The 23,047-nt window shown below is 35.0% G+C and overlaps 1 protein-coding gene across 1 annotated transcript; it reads left to right on the top strand.

Annotated features, from left to right (window-relative positions):
- Positions 1–12,956: 12,956 nt before the first annotated feature.
- LOC121255655 (protein ALTERED XYLOGLUCAN 4) lies at positions 12,957–14,928 on the top strand. The gene is made up of 2 exons (XM_041156094.1): positions 12,957–13,409; positions 13,540–14,928. The coding sequence occupies exons 1-2, from the start codon at positions 13,166–13,168 to the stop codon at positions 14,637–14,639; spliced, it is 1,344 nt and encodes a 447-aa protein (XP_041012028.1). The 5' UTR covers positions 12,957–13,165; the 3' UTR covers positions 14,640–14,928.
- The last annotated feature ends 8,119 nt before the right edge of the window (positions 14,929–23,047 follow it).

Raw genomic sequence — 23,047 nt, 5'->3', positions numbered from 1 at the left:
TTTTGTGTATTTGATGGACTTTGTTGTGACATTGGGTTGGGAATGATTTTGTGTATTTTACGTTATTACCTACATAAGATACCCTGGTAGTATTATTTTAATTTAAGATGTAAAATGATGGCATAATACTTTTAGTTGCGATCTGCTTGCATGCAGTGATGGTTGTGTTTGGCACGTATGAACCTATCTTATGTATTTTGAGTTTTGTTTAGTTGAAGAAGCAGGGCTCATGTTTTAATTAGGTTGGGTCAGGAAATCCTTTGTAACTATAGTCAGGTGTACTTTCCTTTTAATTGAAAATTAGAAACTTTTCTTCTCATCATTCTTCACAATTTTTCTGTTGCATGGACCGCGAGGATGGCAAGTCTTTTGTTTGTTTTTCTTTACATGAAAGTTGTGTAATTAGTGATGTAACAAATTGAATCCGGTAGATTGTTCCAAGTCTAACATATAGATGTCCCAACTTATCTGGTGCATTGGTCTGCTTGTTAGATTTCTATTCTTAATTGAAATTATGTTTCATGCATAAATAGTTACCTAGCTTTTGCTACTGATTGCAATGATCTACTTGTATAGTTAGTTTGGTTTCCTTATGTTCACAGGGTTGAAATTCATATGAAAAGATGCATTGCAATATGGGATGTGGTCGAATGTTATTGGGAAATATATATCATGTTGTACCTAAAGAGACAATGGGGTCTGCATGGTGACATTCTGTCCTTCCATATACTATGTTAGTGGGCAGATATATAATATGATATGTGAACACCATATATCTTCCATACTTTTTGTCTCTATTGTGTAATTTGGGGATTTAAGTTTCTGCCATGTGAAAAATTCTATTTTGATTCTGCAAACCATTTCCTTTGCATTATTGTTTGCTTGTGTGCATAAAGGTTATTATGACAGGATGCATTTATAGCCTCCTGAATCCATGTATCCGGTGAAGTAGTCTAGTTTGTTTTCGACGTTAAATTTGTTTGTGGTTATCATCGACAATTAAGTATCGAGTTATTTGTGGGATTTTTCCATCACGCTACTAAATTCTACTGAGTTTTTGCTACTTTTCTATATAAATCTAGCCCTCTTCATACATACTGGGGGATATTTTACTCAGAAATTTATATCCCACAACCACGTACATCGAAGGAGGCCAACTTAACTAATTACATCCAGACCATGAGGGAAGTGCTAAGACAATTGTTGCCGAGACAATGCATAGTTGCTGAGACAATTGGTTCATACAAGTTGCGGTGTACAATTATAAAACAAATGTACAAATCCAATACCTAAACATAGAACTACTAACAACAATTCCAAATTACTTACATAACAATAAGTAAAATATATGTACAAATGCAAAACAGCAATAAATCCGAAGTAGCTTGCCTAAATGCCTTATTTTAGTTTCTTGTGCATTAAGCACCAACTCCTTTTGCATAATCTCGTCGCTTTTTTTGGATAGTACCATCTGCACCCTCTCGAGGCGATCCACTATCTTACGCAGTTCAATCTCCCTCTTTTCTAGAAGCTCGAGTATCTTCTCGACCTCTTTCTCTTTCTTTAACAATTCATGCATTCTTTCTTGAACTTGTAGCTCAATCACTTCATTACTATCCAGCCACTTGAAAAACTTACAGTATAGTAAGCCCTGCTCATTTCTTGCATATATTAGAAATGTATAAACTGTACATCATATTAAATGATTATATATAAAAAATGTTTTAGGCAACAAATAATGTACTTACCTGGGTATTGTACTTTGAACACCCTAAGAATGGTCGTCTAGAATTTTTTGCAGTAGTTGACCATTTCAATGTGGCTTCGAGCTCACAGAAGCACAATGGTTTTCCCAAAATACGTTTGGGAAAAGATGAAAAAGATATTGATAAAGATGATGATGACATTCTAAGATGAACCCCCATAAAACCGAATCAACTCCAACCAAAATCTCCAAATCAATTAATCAAGTAATCAAAATCAGAAGCACAAATTTAACTGATGAGAGCAAAACTAAAAGCAAAAATCTGTCCCAAACAAGATAAATAAACCGAATCAACTCTAACCAAAATCTCCAAATCAAGTAATCAAAATCAGAAGCACAAATTTAACTGATGAGAGCAAAACTAAAAGCAAAAATCTGCCCCAAACAAGATAAATAAACCGAATCAACTCCAACCAAAATCTCCAAATCAAGTAATCAAGTAATCAAGTAATCAAAATCAGAAGCACATATTTAACTGATGAGAGCAAAACTAAAAGCAAAAATCTGCCCCAAACAAGATAAATAAACCGAATCAACTCCAACCAAAATCTCTAAATCAAGTAATCAAGTAATCAAAATCAGAAGCACAAATTTAACTGATGAGAGCAAAACTAAAAGCGAAAATCTGCCCCAAACAAGATAAATAAACCGAATCAACTCCAACCAAAATCTCCAAATCAAGTAATCAAAATCAAAAGCACAAATTTAACTGATGAGAGCAAAACTAAAAGCAAAAATCTGCCCCAAACAAGATAAATAAACCGAATCAACTCCAACCAAAATCTCCAAATCAAGTAATCAAAATCAGAAGCACAAATTTAACTGATGAGAGCGAAACTAAAAGCAAAAATCTGCCCCAAACAAGATAAATAAACCTAATCAACTCCAACTAAAATCTCCAAATCAAGTAATCAAGTAATCAAAATCAGAAGCACAAATTTAACTGATGAGAGCAAAACTAAAAGCAAAAATTTGGCCTAAACAAGATAAATAAACCGAATCAACTCCAACCAAAATCTCCAAATCAATTAATCAAGTAATCAAAATCATAAGCACAAATTTAACTGATGAGAGCAAAACTAAAACAAAAATCTGAACAAAACCTGGGGGTTCGTGGGTTCGTGACTCTTGCGGCCTCAGGGGTGAAGACGACGGGGATGGAGACGACGACTTCGTGTGGGTTCGCAGGTTCGTCGATCCATGGAACAGGGTTCCTCGTGGCCTCAAGGGTGAATCCTGATTTGTTTGGGTTAGATGTTGGTTAGAGTTAGGGCTTGAGAGTAGAATAGAGTTGAGAGAAAACAGGAGGGAATAAATTAGGGTTAGGATTAGAAATCGTGCGTGGGACGAGAGAAAATAGAGATGAGTGAGAGAAAACAATTACTTATGCGAGGGAAGACAAATGTTGAACGAAAGTACTAAGAGATACCAAACAACTCGTTTAGCGCTTATGCCACGTAGGCACCGAGGCCGCAACGGGGATATGCGGGCGGTTGCGTCTAGAATTTCTCGTCCAACAAAAAGGAGAATGGCTCCGGATTATGCAAAATTAACCAACTTAAACGGGCCGGGAAGTATGAGCATAAATGGAAGAGTAAAATCAAGCTTGAGGTTAAAAGGAGGAAGCCACTAAATAAAAGGCTTCTTATTGAGTTCTGCATGCCTATATATATATATATATATATATGCTAATTATTCCCAAAAAAAAAATTATGATCGGTTCAAATATTTTTCAATTTATTTTTCATTCTTTATTAATAAAAGTTAACTAATTTTTTTTTTTTTTCTCAGCTAGCAATGGCATTTGCTTTCAAAGGGCTAAAACGAGTTGGCAAAACTGGGTTGAGGGAATCATGACCATTAAATAACTGAGTACCATACTTTTTTCAAGGCTTTTTATCAGTACAATCAATCACTAAAATTATAAGGCTGATAACAGTATTCATTCTTTGAGCAAAATTGATTGCACGTAGGACTGTTGATTCCGGCTCAGGAACTCGAGTTTTCAAACGGGCCGGAACTCGAATTGAAATTGATTTTTAAAATTTCAGAACTCGGGTTTCGAGTTGCATTAGATTTTTTTTTTAAAATCAAAATCTACATTTTATGAATATTTTTTCATAAAATAATATTGATGCAACATTCAAATCTATTTATTTAATTTTTTAAATCAAAACCTACATGTTCCTTGACCACAATAAAAAGCCATGTAGATAAGAGAGTAAAGAAAATCATAAAATGGATGATTCATTGGACATAATATGTATTTTCCTTTTGAGTTTTAGTCCATTTAGTTGCAATGAAGGAAAAAAAAATCAAAACATTCAATCCGAATAAAAAAAAAAACTGGGTACCGAGTGTACCCGAGTTTTTCTATGTGGGTACCAATCCAAATTTGTTCCGAGCTAGAACCAGGATAACTGAGTTCTGGATCGGGTCAAGAAAAAATCTGATCTAGATGAACAAGTCTGATTGCATGGATGCTATATACATGTGAACGGGTTGTCTAATGAATGGTGCATTTAGCATCATCATTCAAAGATTCTTCTTTTTTTCTTTTCAAATAAATAAAAAATTGCCTTCCTTAGTCCAAGGCTAACCACATTCGAAGCATTAAAACTTAGTTTCGTTCCTATTGGATTTCATTGTATTTAGAAAAATGCTCAATACAGTCACCCAGCATAACTGCTGGAGAGTCGGCTGCCGACATGGAAAAATAAAAACAGTGCATTTCATAATGCATGAATCGTTCCACAATGTTGACCTCCCTCCCTTCGTCTTCCCACAGACAAACACAAAATCCTTCGAGGCCTCCATTCCACAACCAATCTCTCGACCTTGAACGCAAAGCAAATAGGATTTATGATTTCTTTTCAAAATGAAATCGTTTGCCGCAGAAGTTCAGTCTCAGTCGCATACAATTCAAACTTTAGGTCTATTGTTGAGGTGCCTTTACTTTATCACCTTTCATACATTCAAAGCAACCAAAATAAAAAATCAATGAACATTCCTTTAAGACCCATAACTTTAGTGAGAGATCAACAACGCTTGGTCTTAAAGAAGAGGAAAAAAAAAGTGTCGTATTATTGGAAGCAGACCTTTAATGGCGATTAGAGAAATTCTAGCTTTAGCATCCTTCATGGGCAGGATCCTTCAATTCAAATTCAACACCAACATTATGGGATATCCATTAAAATAAACAAACAAAATATCTTCCACCACAGTCAGTGAGCCCAAAATCTAAATTTTATAACCAAAAGATTGGATTTTTATGAGGGAAAGATCTCACAGACTCCCAAAACACATTTCCATTAGATTCTTTGGACAGAACCCAGGAAAACAAAATGGAAATAAGAAATTCAAGACCCTGGAACACCCAGTCTTGAGCCTAAAGATAGAAAAAACAAATCAACAAAGAAAACACCCCTAGAGTTGTTAAGTGTCTTGGGTTTTGACCTTTGAAATACGATTGATGTCTGAAGTGGGTAATACGTTGTTTGCCCAAACAAGATAATCAAAGAAAGCTATATCCCGATTCAGCTGCCTCTTCAATTTTTTGAAGAAAAAAAAATAAGAAAAGAAAGAGATGAGGCAAAGAAAAAAACCCAGAAGGTAGAATTAGAAGGAAAAAAAAAATAGAGAAAGAGAGAGATATTAAAGGCAAAGGAAACATTCGAAATGTGGTTTTCTTGCCGAATAAGACTCACTTATTCACTGAAGAAGTTTTGCTTATTTTTATTTCTTTAATTTTTTTTTTTACTTTTTTTTTTATTTTTTTATTCCACGTGAGCAATCGGTTACCCTGACTTGTATCTAAGGCTGAGCTCAGACTCCAACAGAGTCAGAGTTGTCGTTTCCGACCTCCGACTCCGACAGGCGTCGGAGCCAAATTGGTCCTCCGACTCCGAACGGAGGTTGGAGCTCCAACCTCCGATAGGAGCTCTGACTTCCGTTTGGAGTAGGACTGTTTGTTTCTCTACGTTTCTTGCAGATTGAGTTGTATGTCGGCTTAGGGTGTTTGTTTTGTGTATATAAGACGTTGTGGAGACAAATTAAAATACTTTTGGAGCGCCAATACTACCATATATATCAAATGTTTCAAAACTTACTATCGGCAAAAGAATAAAGAAACTGGTACTAATAAAAGTTTTGAACAACATGACTCAATTGCCCAAAATCCTAATTGCAAAGAAGATAATTAATATTGGAGAATATGAAAAAGAAAATGACAAAAATCAATACAGCTTAAATAAAAGTATCACGTGATGGGTCCTTGTTTTAGTCTTTGCTCTGATCCAACACAATGTAATGTAACTACATAAATATAACTACATAAATATGATCGCCAAAGCTCAAGTCCAAATCTGTAAAATAAATAAATAAATAAATAATAATAAATTACTGAAAAGATAATAATAAAAAAAAAATCTTAAATACAATAGTTTAAAAACTAAATAACATATATGATGTAGCCATAAGTTATAATAGTCTCATTTATAACGTAATAATAACATTGACCTAGCCTTGAAATATAACTGCATAAATATTAAACACGGATTTTACTCAAATATTTTTTGGTCCATTGGTCATGTCTGAAATGATGATAGAAAGTTGCAATCAATAAATGAAAAAAATTGATAATAAAAAATTGAATACGGTAAAAGTAGAATTTGATTCTTACCAAGAAAGGGAGTTCTCTCAACTCCATCCCAACTCTCAAGGGGCGTCCGTCTCAGACTCTCAGTCATCGGCAATTATGTTAGGGTTTACAATTAGATCTTTAAAATCATAAAAAGTAGAAGTTAAAAACATTAAAAATAATTAAATAATCATTTAAAAGCATATAAACTTACCCGATTCAAGTCTATAGCTCTCGGCATCAACGGCAACGATATCTAGTCCAATGAGCGTTTCACTTATCCAATTATGTGTGCAAACGAGGGCCTCCACGGTTGACTGTGACAATGAACTCCGATAAGCATCCAACACACGACCTCCAGTGCTAAATGCTGACTCTGAGGTAACCGTAGTGACATGAATGGCTAGCACATCTCAGGCTACACAGGAAAGGACTGAATACTTAATAGAATTAACTTTCCACCAAATTAATAACTGAAATACATCACTAGGTGTCTCGATAATTTCCATAAAATATCGTTCAACCTCAGATGTACAATACATAATATTCCTTTTGCATATGAATATTGTCGTAAAACATGACAATCAAAAAGGCAGAGGCAGGTTTACGTGATTAAAGATGGAACAACCTTAAAAGGTGGTTGTAACATTGTTGCAAAGCCCTTTATTGTTTTTTTTTCTTGATTATTACATGATAATAATCAGCATCTCTGTTTTTGTTTTCTATCAATTGCTAGACTCCACCTCAAAACTGCAAGGTTTCATGGGGGAAAATTCACTTGGGTCAATCATATTTTGTATAAAGTTGAGCAGACAAGCACAAACAGTGGCATGACAATCTTGTAAGGTCGCGTTGGAGTTTCAGACATATGCGAGGAACTAACTGTAAATAGGATCCAAGTTAAAACGTAAACAAGAGCTAATAACTATCACATACAGACACCAAAATAGATCCAAGTTAAAACGTAAACATCTCTTACACATTTTATTAAACACATTGCATACATACAACACAACTTACAAACACATTATACATTTTATCAAACACATTTCATTACTACAAATTTACAAAACAAATTCATTTCAATCACAACAAAATACCCAGACGTGCATACTATGAGTAACGGAATACATAAAATTAAATAAAGTAATTTAATTTTAGGGCTCGGAATCGGGTTCTCACCGTAGGCTGAAGCTCGGATTGAAGTCGCGCACTACGAAGGAACAAAGACTCACACGGCAACAAAGAGAGAACGAGGCGGCGAGGTGGAGGTTCATTGGTTCAGTCATTCAGATGTGAGATTTGAGAGAGGAGGAAGAAGGAAGAAGGGAGAAGGGAAGGGAAGGGGGGTCCTGCGTTTTAGACCTCCCGTATGATGAAACGACGCCGTTCCACATTTTTAAAAAAACTCTAGATATCTGGATTTTTTTTTAAAAAAATCAGAGTCGGAGTCGGAGTTCGGAGCTCCGACTCTGACTCTCTATTCGGAGTCACTCTGCATTCTGATTCTATTTTCCGACCATTCCGACTTCCGACAGAGTCGGAATCGGAGAGGATATCTGGCAGAATTAAAAATCTCAAAATTCTACACAGCCCCCTACTTGTATCCAACAGAACTGTTTCACAATATTGGGTAGAGCCTCCCTTTAAAAACAAATAAAAAGAAAATGCAGAAAAAGAGCATGCATATGTGGATACAGAGATCCACGACACGTGCATGATAAGCTTTATACGACAAAAACATACTGTCTCTCAAACTTCATGGCCAGCTGTCTTGTTAATTCAAAAAAAAAAAAAAAAAAAGAGCTCCATCGTCAAGAGTTTTTGTTGCTTTCACGGTATTCTCAAGCAAGAACAGTCACTGTTACTGTGAGCTGTGTCGATGAACCTGACCCTGACACAAAAAGGTGGGACACCTATGTAAAAAAACATTTTCTCGGACCGAGCACTGTTCACTGCACGATATTCATATTTTTCTTGTATATTTTAGTGGCACAAGAGTGAAGACTTTTCAGATTTTTCCTTGTACCACTCACTAATATAATATAATGCCATTATCGTAGCTGAGCTGGCTACCACTCCGTCCTGCATGCATGATCTTGTTCGGTGCTCATGCACGCACCGGCCATTGTTTTTACTTTATTTCATTCAACTTGACAGCTAAATTCTAAGAAAAAAAAACAATATTGATATAGTTTATGTATCAGATGGCCAACTTATAGAGCTGTGAAATAACGTGAAATGGGAGGCTTGATGCCAACCAGAATAAGAAGACAAATAGAGATGTTTAATTGGCTTTGCAGAAGAGTCCAAAGCCAACCCAAATGATTCCTACCATGACATTACAAGACTGCAGCTTTGTAAAGTTATATAAAAATATTTTAGTAATAAAGATATTATATAAAAATAAATTTATAAATTGATGTGATTTGATATGATACGTCAAATTATAAAATTATTTTTATTATAAAATAGATCTAACAGATTCTATGAAACTAAATCAATTTATAAATTCATTTTATATAACCTATTTGTGTATGTAACAGATCTTTTTTTTATATACCAACTTCACTGCCCAATATCGATCTATCTAAATACATAATTTTCTTATATGGTAAGAGCATTAGGATAATAAAATACGTATATATGAATATTGTTTGTCTTGCCTATTTGATTATAATCACTTTCATGCATTTAGCTTATAACTTATAGCTTAAATATTGAGTTTTATTATTAAAAAATTATTTATTGTTTGATAACCATATGTTTAAGACATTTTTAAACATATTATATTTGTATAGAAACAAATTAAAAAGATACTTGTTAAAGTAGATATGACGATCATTTGGCTTTTGAAGATTATGGTCATATTTTAAAAGTTTAAAAGTTATAATTATCTGTACGTTGTATGGATACTTTCGCCTATTAACTACATTTTGAATTATTCGAAAAAATATGTTTGATGATTTTTTTCAAATATACTTTTTAATTTATTTAAAATTAAAAAATATTTTAAGATCTGACATCCAAATAATTTAATTTTTTGATCAAAGAACTTTTAAAATTACTTGATTACTTTTAAGGTTCCTAATAGCTCTAAGAGCATTAGCATTGGCTTCATAAAAAATTTAATCAAATGTAAAATATGACGAATTTCATTAAAAGAGAGTTGCATTGAATTAACTAAAGAGATAAGTGTAAAACTTTGAGTTACAGTAAATGGATATGTTTTTTCAAATTTGAATGGTTACTATTCACTCATCAAATCTATTTTTTATTCACTTTTAATATCCAATAGTCTTTTTTATTCATATCTTCAACCATCTTGTAATAATAATATAAAAATCAAATTAAATTATTAATTAACATATGATTAGTGTAATTATAAAATATGAAAAAAATAAAATATTATTATTAAAAAAATAATATTATATTATTATTTTGATGAATTCAATAGTTAATCTAATATAAAATTATAAATAAAAAAGTTTCAGATATATAAAAAAATATGTATTTTTTTTTATCAAAATTCAAGAATAAATTTAATTAGTCTAATATTAATGGACTAAGTCTAGTAGCTTTTGTTCGTCTTTTTAGGTAGAGTCTTAATGATTATGGTATGGTCAAGTAAAGTAGCTTTTCCCCCTCTTTTTTAGGTGGAAGGTCTCATTCGTAATTATGACTATGACAAGCATTGTGTGGCTTATTACATATATGCATCGGTGCCTTCTTTGTGCTCACAACTCTAAAAGATTTCCGTTAGAGATATAAAGAAATTATTTTTATTTTATATTAAAAATAATTTTATAATTTAACGTATTATATAAAATTATATTAATTTATAAATTTATTTATATATAATTCTTTTATAAATAAAATATTTTTCACTGTTGTGTAGATCACGCACATGGCAAACCAATTATTTAGTGGACACTAATAATATCACATCATCACCCATCAATTTGTGATGAAACCTAAATCTTGCTATGTTCACGTATAAATGCTAGTAATTTAACATGTGTAATATTAGAGAGAAATAATTGTAATAGTATATATTTTATACTTACTACATGACTGCTTCTAGTTCTTTATTTTTTTTTAAATTGGGGAGATGTATAGTCTAGATGATACCATATCATGTGTGTAAAATAATTATTCTCAACAATGACTGCTATATATATTTATTCATTTAACATATCATGAATTGTTTATAATTGAAATGGGGAAACTCTACGACGGTGGTGAAATGCATTTGTTATATGTGTTAACACATTAATATATAGTTAACGTGGAAGTCTGTTATTAGCGACAAAAATTAAGATTTTGTTGTCAGAGGTCGAGATTTAACTAAAATAATTCAGAAAACTTTCTTATAAAAAAAATCAGAAAAGACCAACTTTTATGATATTTAATGAATGTAAATATATATGAAATATGGTAAAAAAAAATGAAAAATAATATTTATAGTCTTAGGATGTGTAATTTTGGTGTACTCCCTTTAAAAAAGTGGTTAAATACTTTTTTAATAGTAAATACCACTTTTCTTTAAATGGAGTCGGCGGCGATTGCTATGGTTGGACTCCGACTCAAACGGAGTCAGAATGCCCAACTCCTACCAAAGTCTGAGGCAAGTTGAGTTTCGACTTCGACTTCGAATCCAAATCCAAATTTGAGCGGATTTCAACTTCGATTGGAGTTTTCGAAGTCGAAGTCAGAGCCACGAAAGGAGAAGAGAGAGAGAGAGAGAGAGAGAGAGAGGCCAAGAGACTTCCTAGTTGCGAGGCATTACAACAGGAGATGTTGTTGCTAAGGACAAGAGAGAAAACAAATCATGAGGAACTGAGATCCAACCCTGAATTTATCAAAAGGGATCTCTAGCATCAACGCAAATCAACCCCTAGTGGTGTATCGCTTCCAAAGTGTGTGTTCATTGGAGAGGATCTCAATGAAGCTCTTGTTTCGAAACCAGATGCCAAACCAAGTCGACTTGGCGACGAACTATGTTCAACCAAAGGATGTGGAGGTGATGACAGAGTGGTAGACATAACGTAAGTTGTGGAGGGGGGTGCATCTACTGGGAGAGGAGGGCGAAGAGTCTGTTGGCAAAGTTATCGAGGAGGGCGGTGGCTAGGAGACGTCGATGACAAGAGAGAACACTGTTGGCGCTGAGGACAATAGAGAGAACAAATGAAGAGAGAAAACAAAGAAAATGCGTAGGATTTTAACAGAAAGGATAAAGATGAATATATATAGAAGTAGAAAATCTTTTAAAGGCCTCGAACATTGGTTCTCAAGTTTGTAAAATACTATTTCAACCGTTGGGCCATTAAACATTACTTATATTACAATATTAAATATATTAAGTATTGGAGTCGGAGTTCGGAGGTCGGAGCTTGTATCAGCTCCGACTCTGACTCTAAACTCTAAATTTTTCGACTCGGTCGGAGTCAGAGCAGGTGTTGGAGTTGCCAGAAGTTTTGCCTACCTCTAGTGATTGCACACCTTTAGGACTATATGTAGCATTATCACATGAATCTAAAATAGATACTTTTGTGTTTATATGTAAAATTATGATTTTGTCATATGTATAATGGGTTGCTTTTAAAAGGGATAACAAACTCCTTTCTCATGTCTATCTAAGGAGTGATTTAGATTTAGAGATGAGTTGAGATGGTTTGTGAATAATAGAATAAAAGTTGAATTGCTTATAATATTTTGTGTAAAAATTTGATAAAATTGTTTTGAAATTTGAAAAAATTGAATTGTTTATTACATTTTATGTGAGAATTTAAAAAAATTGTAATGATGAGATAAGATAAATTGATGTAGGTTTTAAATTGAAACGAGGAGTAAGTCACATGCGGATCCCTGAAAAATAGAATGTTTTAAAAAATCATCAATCTTGTAGTGGGTAAGATAATACAAAAAGTCACATAAACTAAATAAAATTATATAGAATTGTACGTGTTTTGGAGGCTTAATTGGTGCAATGCAAAGCATGGTTTTATTAGTATTGATGTTTTAATTTTTATAACTATATTAAAGTCGGCGAGTGTTGTATTTACGTATCAACGTATAAATTATAAATGGAAGTCATTTGCGAAAAGAAATTTATGCAATTACAAGTTTGACACAAACAACTTGGATTGCTAGGTCAAGTTTTGCTTAAATCACAATTTTAGCTTAATTTGTATAAAGCAGGAGTTACATGATTTGTATCCCATTAAAGAGGGATACTTCTGAGTTTTGTCCCTTTATGGGGCAACTGAACCAGAAACAAAGACTAGAGGGTGACCATGATTGGCCCATTCAAAAAGACAAAATAGAAAGAAAAAAGAGAAAACCAACACTCCCTCTCCTAAAAAAAAAAATTATTCATCATTTTATATATTACATTTTTTTATTTTTTTAAATATATGATATACGAATAATTTATAGAATAATTTAATTAGTTTAAATAAAAAATGTAATGTATGACGTGTGGAAACGAACAACAAAACTAAAAGATAGCAGTCATAACGCCAATGGCTTGATAAAATTATAGAACAAACTCGTTGGCCTACCACGAAACCCACTGGATTCTCGATGTGACTTTCGCCGAGTCATCCCCACAAACAAAACTCTCTCTCTCTCTCTCTCTCTCTCTGCCTGCCCAGGAAGAAAAAATCCTCATCTTTTTTACGTGTCTTGCTCAGCCTTCTCATTTCTGTAGCACGCCGGCAAAGAAAAAGCAGGCGAGGAGAGGAGAGAAAAGTTATGAAATGGGTGGCGGAACTGCTACAATAAGTCCATTCAAAGACCAAACTCACTCCCTCGCCAAGAAGATCTTACCATGGACCATCTATGCCCTTCTCCCTATAGCTCTCTTTCGCCTTTACTTTTATCCTCTCCAACTCCCTCAGTCCTCCACCGATCAGCTCCCCAATACCACCCCTATAACCATCTCCTCCTCCTCCTCCTCCTCTTCTCTTTCTCTTCCTCCTACTCAGTTTTATTCTTCTGAAGGTACGTAAATAAATTCTGTTTTCTCTCTTTTGGTTAAAAGCCATTGAAATGTCAGTTGGGCTTTGCTTTAGTATTTTTGGGTTTGCGATTTATTGCTGATAAAGACTCCTTACGTTGTTCTCTTTTGCAGAAGAGGGAAAAACTAACGAAACTCCATGTGACTACACCAGAGGCAGATGGGTCCATGATCGGTGGGGCCCTTTGTACAATGGTACTACATGCGGCACCATCAAGGATGGCCAAAATTGCATCTCTCATGGCAGGCCTGATCTGGACTACCTCTATTGGAGGTGGAAACCCAAGCAATGCAAGCTACCAAGGTTTGAACCCAACACCTTTCTTGAGCTCATTAGGAACAAGCACATAGCTTTTGTGGGTGACTCCATGGCTAGGAACCAACTGGAATCGCTTCTTTGCATGCTAGCCACTGCATCTGCGCCTAACCTTGTCTACCGGGACAGCGAGGAGAATAAGTTCCGTAGGTGGAACTTTCCGTCTCACAATGCCACTGTTTCAGTATACTGGTCGCCATTTCTCGTAAAGGGTATTGAAAAATCTCACGGGGGGCCTAATTTCAACAAATTGTACTTAGATCGGGTGGATGAAAAGTGGGCAAGTGACTTGGATCGCATAGACATGGTTGTTTTATCAATTGGGCATTGGTTTCTACACCCGGCGGTGTACTTGGAGGGTGATTTGGTGTTAGGTTGCCACTACTGCCCTGGTCTCAATCACACAGAGATTGGTTTTTATGAAGTTTTGTTGAAGGGTTTAAGGACTTCCCTGAAGACCATAATCGAAAGGAGAGGGTCTACTGGTAATGGAATTGATGTAATTGTGACTACATTTTCGCCTGCACATTTTGAAGGTGACTGGGATAAAGCCGGGGCCTGTCCAAAGAAAAAGCCTTATAAGGAGGGTGAGAAGCAGCTTGAAGGAATGGATGCAGAGATGAGAAAAACTGAGGTAGAGGAAGTGCAGGCGGCAAAGGAAAATGCTTTGCAATTTTCAGGGTTCAGACTAGAGTCATTGGACGTGACCAAGTTATCATTAATGAGACCGGATGGTCACCCTGGGCCATATATGTATCCTTTTCCCTTTGCTAATGGGGTGACAGAACGCGTGCAGAATGATTGTGTGCATTGGTGCTTGCCGGGGCCTATTGACACTTGGAATGAAATCTTGCTGCAAGTAATGAAGAAATGGGAGGGTGAGTTAAGGAGAGGATAATGAGTTACTGTACTTGGTTAAGAAGGTTATTTATCTTTAGATGTTTCTCTCAATTTGGGTGGTGGTTGTTACTCTGGAAGAGATCTGAAAGAAGAGGAGAGAAGTGATTGGTTGGTTTTGGTATTTTTGGGTTCTCAATATGGAATTTGAAGAGATATATAATGGTGCCAAACCAAAGATAACGATTTTTTGTTTTGTTTGTTTATTCTGTGTGCATATACAGATGTTTTTAAATGTGAAAGTTGTAGAAGAAATCATAAAGTCCGTTGGCAGTTGTGCTTTTTCTATACTAGGCTTTCCCAGCAGCATGGTACCATACTATCCTTGAGGTTTAGATCTTTGCTTTAACTTCTTTTTACTACCTGCTCAGCTTTTGAAATCTGAAACCTCCCTCATCTTTTACTAATCTTAGACCAATCAGAAAAGCATTCACGTTTGACAAATCCATGCTATTAGGTGAATTGAATTAATCAAACGAGGACTAGAGATGACCGTTCACCAACCCTGATTAATTCAAACAAGTTTCGCGTTATAAAAATCTGATCTTTATCACTTGCCCCAAATTCTAGTGTCTTGAGAATCAAAAGTTTTGACCTTTTAAATTGGAGAGTCGGTGGGTTGCGTGACTATTCCGAGGACTTCCTCTTCCTTCCATCATTTTTGGATTATATTCATCAATGCCAAACAAAACACGAAAAGAGAGGAATTATTGATCAGTTATGTCATTTGCAGGTTAAAGGCTAGCCTACGATTATGAGCCAGGAGAAGCTTGTTAGGGATAAGGATCCTCCTTAAAGTGAAAATACGGAACACCCTTCTTTTCTATGTTATTCTTTGAGGAGTGGGGTCGGCTGGTTCATATGGCTGCTAGCTCTAGGAATCCAAAGCAAACTTTATTTAGCTTGGATGCAGTTACAATAATAGGGTTTATGGCTAAAGGCATAAAACTCAATACCCAAGTAATCATGGCTTAAGCCAAAAGTTGCTAGTGAAAAAGCAAAGCTAATATGATTTTCTGACTCTAATTTCTTATGGAGGATCTGTGCAAAATGCATCTCTGTGCTTATTTTGGCCAATTGCTAAGTTGTTGCATTTCTAGCCCTTTTGACGAAGACTCTGGCGTCTGAGTTCTTCTTCCAAGTTACCCCTTGTCTAGGCTCCCTCTGCATCCATGTAGATCTTCACAGCACCCCATAGTTGTGAACAAGAACCTCCAGAAATATGCAGCTGAAGCACAAAAAACTACATCTCTTCTTAAAATATTAAGGTTTTATTTCTGAATGGGTAGTTATAGGTTACTATTTTATAACTATCCATTTATTATTCATAGTTTATTTTAATTTTTTAACTTTTTAAAGTATTTTTTTAACATTTTAAATTATTAAAAAAATAAAAATATATATAATTTTATTAATAATCGTCTACTTAACTAATAAATAAAATTAAAAATTAAAAAAAAAATAAATATAAAATAAGCAGCAAATAAATAGTAGTTCATTTCTTTTTGAATTCAATATCTATAGGCCTAACAGCTCCATGATCTGACGCATCAGTTTTAAAAAACTACCTAATTTTGCAGAAAGGCTCTGGAATCTTGTCTCCTGAGGGTACACTGCATCTGCATCTGCATCTATGAATGAAAGATACGGGCCAAACGGCTCAAAAGAACCATTCAGGCTTTAAAAGAAACGTCGAGGGGGTATTGACTCCATAACGATAACAATTTGGAATCGAAAAATAAGATAGAACTAATCAAACAATTATCTAGTAAGACAACTTCCTCACACCATAGCGTTTTTATATAATAATTCTTCTTATCATTCCACAAATCACGCCGCACCTCTTTTAATTTTTCTTTTTTCTTTTTCTTATAATAAGTATGTAATGTATAAATAATGAGTAGAACAACTGAATTAATTTAGTAAGAATTAAATAAAATAATAAATAAATAAATAAAATTTTAAAATATGTAAAATATGGTATGAGATGATAAGTAACATCCATCGTCTTTATAATACGCAATATAAACTGTCAAAACTAACAATTGACACGTCAAACCATCGATTTTTTATAATTTGTATTTTCAATTAAGATTTGATATTGAACATCGTACCAAATGTCTTGTTTTTGTTGTAGATCTCACAAAAAATATTCACAAAGGAAGGAAAAATACTTCAAGCTTACAAACACTCAAAATGTCCACACCCTAGATGTTTTTTCACAGATTTTTTTTTTTTTTTTGAGTTTTTCAAGAAACAAAATTTTGAGAGTTCCATAGGCTTGAAACTTGGAGAATCTTATACGTACTTTAGGTTTCAATGATCAAGCATGGCTCATGTTTGGAGATTTTATTGAGATTCTGAGTAATGATAAAAAAAAAAAAAAGGCGGCAAAGCTAGAACTGAGAAACAATTGAATGATTTTAGAGCTATGTTGGATGATTGTGCTATGTATGATTTGGGTTTCTCTGGAGTGAAATATACTTGGTGTAATAGACGAGGCAATCGCCAAACTATAAGTGAGAGGTTGGATAGATATGTTGCTAATCTTGAATGGAAGACCCTCTATCCAAATGCTAATGTTATTCATGGAACAGCTACTTCTGATCATACTCTAGTTATTTTATAGTTACATGGTGACAATTTAAGGAGAAGTGAGAGGAGGCCTTTTAGATTTGAGGCCTTGTGGGTGGATTCAACAGATTGTGAAATAATGACTAGGGAGGCTTGGTTGGCTAGCTCTGGGGTTACAAGGATGGAGAATGTGATTGGAAAACTAACTTCATGCAATGAAAAGTTAGAGGTAAGGAACAAGCAGGTCTTTGGTCACATTAGCAAGAATATCAATCAAAGCACAAGAAAGGTTCAGCTCCTTCAAGATTCAAATCCTCACTGTACTAGAATTGATGAGCATAGAGAAGCTCAATTGGATTTACAAAATTGGCTAGAAGGGGAAGAAATATTGTGGAGGCAGCGTTTAAAAGCCCTTTGGCTTTAAGAAGGTGATCAAAACACAAGATTTTTTATAATAAAGTATCCCAGGGTAGGAAGAAGAACCATATCAGAGGTGCAATGGATGGGGAAGGAAGATGGCAGGTGGAGGATGGGAGAGATGAGGTGATTTTGAAATATTTCCATGACCTGTTTACCATATCAACACACAACATAGAGGGGAAATATGGATGTTCTGGAAGATCTTGAAGGAAGAGTCAATGCTGATATGAATATGGAACTTCTTCAAACCTTTTCTGAAAAGTTTACTCTACTCTCCAACAGATGCATCCTACCAAAGCACCAGGACCAGATAGTATGGCACCAATCTTCTATAAAAAATACTGGAGCACAGTGGGGAGGGATGTCACTCCAACAGTGCAAGAAGCTTTAAATAGTGGTGAGTTCCCAAGTTTTATTAATTATACTTTTATCTCTTCGATTTAGGGCTGGGCAAAATTTCAAAAATTTTGACTCCGACCGACATCCGCTCCGATTTCGACTCCGACTCCGATTTCGGAGTCGGAGTTCGGAATAGCTCCGAACCCCGTGTCGAAGTCGGAGAATTTTTTTAACAAAACCCAGATGTAAAACGACGTCATTTTATATCTAGTGTTTTGTTAAAAAAAATATAAATGAAACCGTGCCACTTAATGTGGGACGGCGTCGTTTTATGGAACAAAGGGGGCCAAAACGCAGGAGTCCCCCTTCTTTCTTTCTTCTCAGTTCTCAGTTCTCTGTTCTCTCTCGTGACCTCTTCTGCTGCGTCCGCAACTTCGCGAACTGCTGCCGTGCTACGTCTCACGTCGCTCTCACGTCTCGCATCTCCGTTGCCGCCGTTCGTTGTTGCTCCTCCGTGCGACTTCAAGCCGAGCTTCAGCCTACGGTGAGAGTGATGGGTTCCGAACTTCCGAGCCCTAGAATTAAATTTAGTAGTTTAATTAATTAATTTTATGTAAACGTCTCTCAGTCTCTTGTGAATTGATCTTTTGTTGTGATTCTTATGAATTGATTTTGTAAATTTGTAGTAAGGAAATGTGTTTAATGAAATGTATGATGGATTTGTAATTTGTTTTGTATGCATGCATAGTATTTGATAAAATGTGTAAGAGATATTCTCAACACGTGAATGCTGTGTTTTTTTTTTTTACAAGTATCAATATGTGCATATTGATATTTGGGATGAATTTTAGACTTGCAAACGAAGGGGAAAAAAGAAAAAGAAAATCAAAAGAAAAAGAAGAGGTTTAAGAATATATTATAGAGACATACGTATTATAGAAATAGAAAGGAGAGACCACAGACAATACATCCATTAATTCAACTTTTTAGAGACAAAAGCAAACTAATTCACCCAGGCCCCCAAATAAAAAAAAAAATTAACTGCCAAAATCTGAATCTCATCAATTTCATCGCTCCATTGGATGATGGATATCACATGACTTTTCATTGATGTCAACTTAAAGGTGCAACTGCTTGGGGTTGATAATTAATTCTTCTTTGTTGACCTGGATTATTGTACATTGAATGCTTAGCAGTTTTGTGTGCCACTTGGATCATCCTAACTAGAGATTATACCATTGTAATGTACGTTTTATACCATTGGAAAAAAAGTGAGCTGAGTGCCAATGACAGCCGACCAAACAATTAATATAGAGTGATCATCCGCTTGAATTACGGATTCTGAGTTTCAATCATTCTTTCCCGCAAATTCTTTGAAGGTGTGAATTAATAGAGACATTTGTGAAGTATTAATATAGAGATGGTATATATATATATATATATATATATATATATATAATATAGCATACACCATGCAAGCTAATTACTCTAGTTGATGTCATGTACGTACCGAATGTATTATAAGAAAAATAGATTTTTTTGACTATTTAATTGTGACGAAAAGACTATTTGTGACCAAATTAGACTCATTTTAACTGTAAATAATCATTTCGCTGGAATTAATTGGCCACAAATAAACAATTTTCTTGTAGTGATGGTATTGAGATTTAACTCGTTGGTCATTTAATGAACATGAGAATATCCAAAACTGACATAGAACAATGATTTTAATTCTTATATATAAAGTATTAATGCTTATATACTTATAAAAAAAACAGTATTAATGCTTATATGTATTATAAAACTGACATATATGTATCTTAATTCTTAATTCTTGTATTTTATATGCATGCAACAATGAAGTTATATTGTATCTTAATGCTTATATATGTATCTTAATTCTTAATTCTTAAAACTAATTTTTTTTTCATTATTATTTTTTCAGCTTCTTTGATTGTGACATGGATCGTCCACAAGGGGATGTGGCGGATGCCAATGCTACAACTCTTACACCGGTGGGTACTTCCACCTCTAGAGCCACATCTAGGGCAGCTATATCTAGAGCAGCTACTTCTTGTGCGAGTAGTCGACTTCCACTACCAGTTGATATAGAGGAAGAGGAAGAGATGCCTATTGAGCAAGATCAACCACCACGGCCTTCTAAAAAGAGGTCGTGAACATGAGAGCATTTCACCAAAATTTCTGGTGATGTTGCGAACCCGGTAGCAAGATGCCATTACTGTAGATCACTTTGTGGATGCCATTTGAAGAAGCAAGGTACCAGTGTGTTAATAGCACATCTAAATGGTTGCCAACGATATAAGATAGCGAAGGGATTGCAAGCCACTGATCAGACCAACCTCAGTTACCAAACTTCTACAGCCACTGATGGTACACAGAGTAAGAAATTGGTCATCCCTCAATATAGTGAGAAGATGTTGAGGGATATGCTTGCAAAGATGATAATTACTGATGAGATGCCATTTACCACAGTTGAGAAAAGAGGCTTTCGAAAGTTTCTAAATTTTATTGAGCCACGATTTCCGATTCCATCACGGTATACGGTGATGCGAGATTGTATGAAGAGGCATGCGAAGGACAAGGCGGAGATGAGGAAGATGTTTATTACCACTGGCCAGAGAGTGTCGTTTACGACTGACACATGGACTTCCATATAGAACGTCTGCTACATGTGTATCACAGCACACTACATTGACAGTGAGTGGATTTTGCATAAAAAAATTATTGGTTTTAAAGAAATTGTGGATCATAAAGGTGCATCCATTGGGGCGAAGATGGATGATTGTTTAAAGGACTGGGGAATTCGAAAAGTGCTGTGTATTACAATTGACAATGCCAGTGCGAATGAAACATCAATTGATTGGTTTAAGCGGAACACGACGGTGAGAGATGATGTCATTCGGGCCCACGAGTTTATTCACGTTCGATGCTGTGCTCATATCATTAACCTCATAGTTGTTGAGGGGTTAAAAGAGGTTGATGATTCCATAACCCGAGTCCGCAATATTGTACGATATGTGAGGGGTTTCCCTCAAAGGCTTGCCAAGTTTAAGGCAATAGCAGAAGATCTTAAGATTGAATGTTCTAGTATGCTGTGCTTGGACGTTTCGACTCGATGGAATTCTACATACATGATGTTGGATGTGGCACAGAAGTACTAAAAAACATTCGAGCGGATGGAGGTCAAGGATGGGGGCCTGAGGTATGCTTTGTTGGAGCCAGCAGGACAGGGGCTCAGTGTGCCGGACGCACATGATTGGACCAGTGTGAGCTACTTTGTTGAATTTTTAAGAACTTTTTATGACATAACCATGCGGCTATCTGGATCCAAATATACGATTGTGAACTCATTCTTCAACGAGCTCTCGGAGCTTCACTTCCAGTTGGAAAATAGTTGTACTGACTCTGCTGGATTGTTATCTACTATGGCTAAGAGGATGAAGATCAAATATGATAAATATTGAGGGAATATTGAGAAGATAAATAGATTGCTATTTGAGGCTGTGATCTTTGACCCCCGAGTTAAGTTGGCCGTTTTAGAATTTTGGATAAATTCCGTCCTCGGGACAGTGAAGGCTACAGAATTTATTAGATTGCTAAAAAGTGATGTTGATGACTTATATAATCACTACAGTAATAGTTGTCAGCCTTCATCCACAGCTGGTAGCTCCTCACATTCGAGGCCGACGGGATCGACAGTTTCCTCAGGTGATACTGACCCATCTGTAGGGGTTAGAGGCCATCGTATTATACGGCAGTATCATCAACTCATGTCAACAAGGAATATTATGCATTGTACATCTGAGATTGAACGATATTTTATGGAAGCTGTTGAGGCACCTAGTGATGTATTTCAGTTATTAACTTGGTGGAAAGTTAATTCCACCAAGTATCCAGTTCTTTCCCGTGTGGCCCGAGATGTGCTAGCCATTCCTGTCACTACGGTTGCCTCAGAGTAGGCATTTAGCATTGGAGGTCGCGTGTTGGATGTTTATCGGAGTTCATTGTCACCGTCAACCGTGGAGGCCCTCGTTTGCACACAAAATTGGATAAGTGAAACGCCCATTGGACTAGATACCGTGGACGTTGATGCCGAGAGCTATAGGCTTAAATCGGGTAAGTTTATATGCTTTTAAATGATGATTTAATTATTTTTAATGTTTCTCACTTTTACTTTTTATGATTTTATAGATCTAATTGTAAACCCTAACATAATTACCGATGATTGAGAGTCTGGAACGGATGCCACTTGAGAGTTGGGATGGAGTTGAGAGAACCCCCTTTCTTGGTAAGAATCAAATTATACTTTTACCGTGTTCAATTTTTTATTATCAATTTTTTTTCATTTATTGATTGCAACTTGCTATCTTCATTTCAGGCATGACTAATGGAACAAAAAACATTTGAGTGAAATCTGTGTTTAATTTTTATGTAGTTATATTTTAAGGCTGAGTCATATTGTTATTACGTTATAAATGGGACTGTTATAACTTATGGCTACATTATACATGTTATTTACTTTTTAAACTATTTATGTAGTTATATTTATGTAGTTATATCCCGAGCAAAGACGTGGGATAAGTACTCTTTATTTTATAATTTCTATTAGTACTTATCCATCCTCTCTCAAACGTTTATAATTTATTATCCAACTGAAATTAATCGAATTATACAAATTCTTACCATCATTCTTCTCTATATATACATACATCATCTAAGCTTACCTCGACATATGGAGGATACTTGTGATCTAAAAGTACAACTAGTGATGTGAACAAATTTGAAGGGATAAATTATGCCCATCAAAAGCCTTGAAAAAGCAAGTGTTGCATCAACAACAAGCCTCCATACTCTAGTAAATTAACCACAACAAAACAATTGCAATTTGTAGTGCACCCAAGGGTTAAAGTCAGTTAAAAATTTGTGTAATTTTCGACTCATGAGTCATGAGCACTTTTAATGCTAAATTTCAGTCAGACATAAAACAAATTAAAGATATAATCAAAATTTAGTAACAAAATCAGAAGGAATATTTAAAGTATTGAAAACTCTTGA

This window comes from Juglans microcarpa x Juglans regia, chromosome 3D (assembly GCF_004785595.1).
Source record: "Juglans microcarpa x Juglans regia isolate MS1-56 chromosome 3D, Jm3101_v1.0, whole genome shotgun sequence".
Classification (NCBI taxonomy): domain Eukaryota; kingdom Viridiplantae; phylum Streptophyta; class Magnoliopsida; order Fagales; family Juglandaceae; genus Juglans; species Juglans microcarpa x Juglans regia.
The sequence above is the reverse complement of the archived record's forward strand: the minus strand, read 5'-3'. Positions and strand labels throughout refer to the sequence as shown.

Bases quoted from the DNA above. Each gene is read 5' to 3' on its own strand.
- LOC121255655 (XM_041156094.1), top strand. From the start codon at position 13,166: ATGGGTGGCGGAACTGCTACAATAAGTCCATTCAAAGACCAAACTCAC. The intron at 13,410-13,539 runs GTACGTAAATAA...TCTCTTTTGCAG, and splicing joins TCAGTTTTATTCTTCTGAAG to AAGAGGGAAAAACTAACGAA.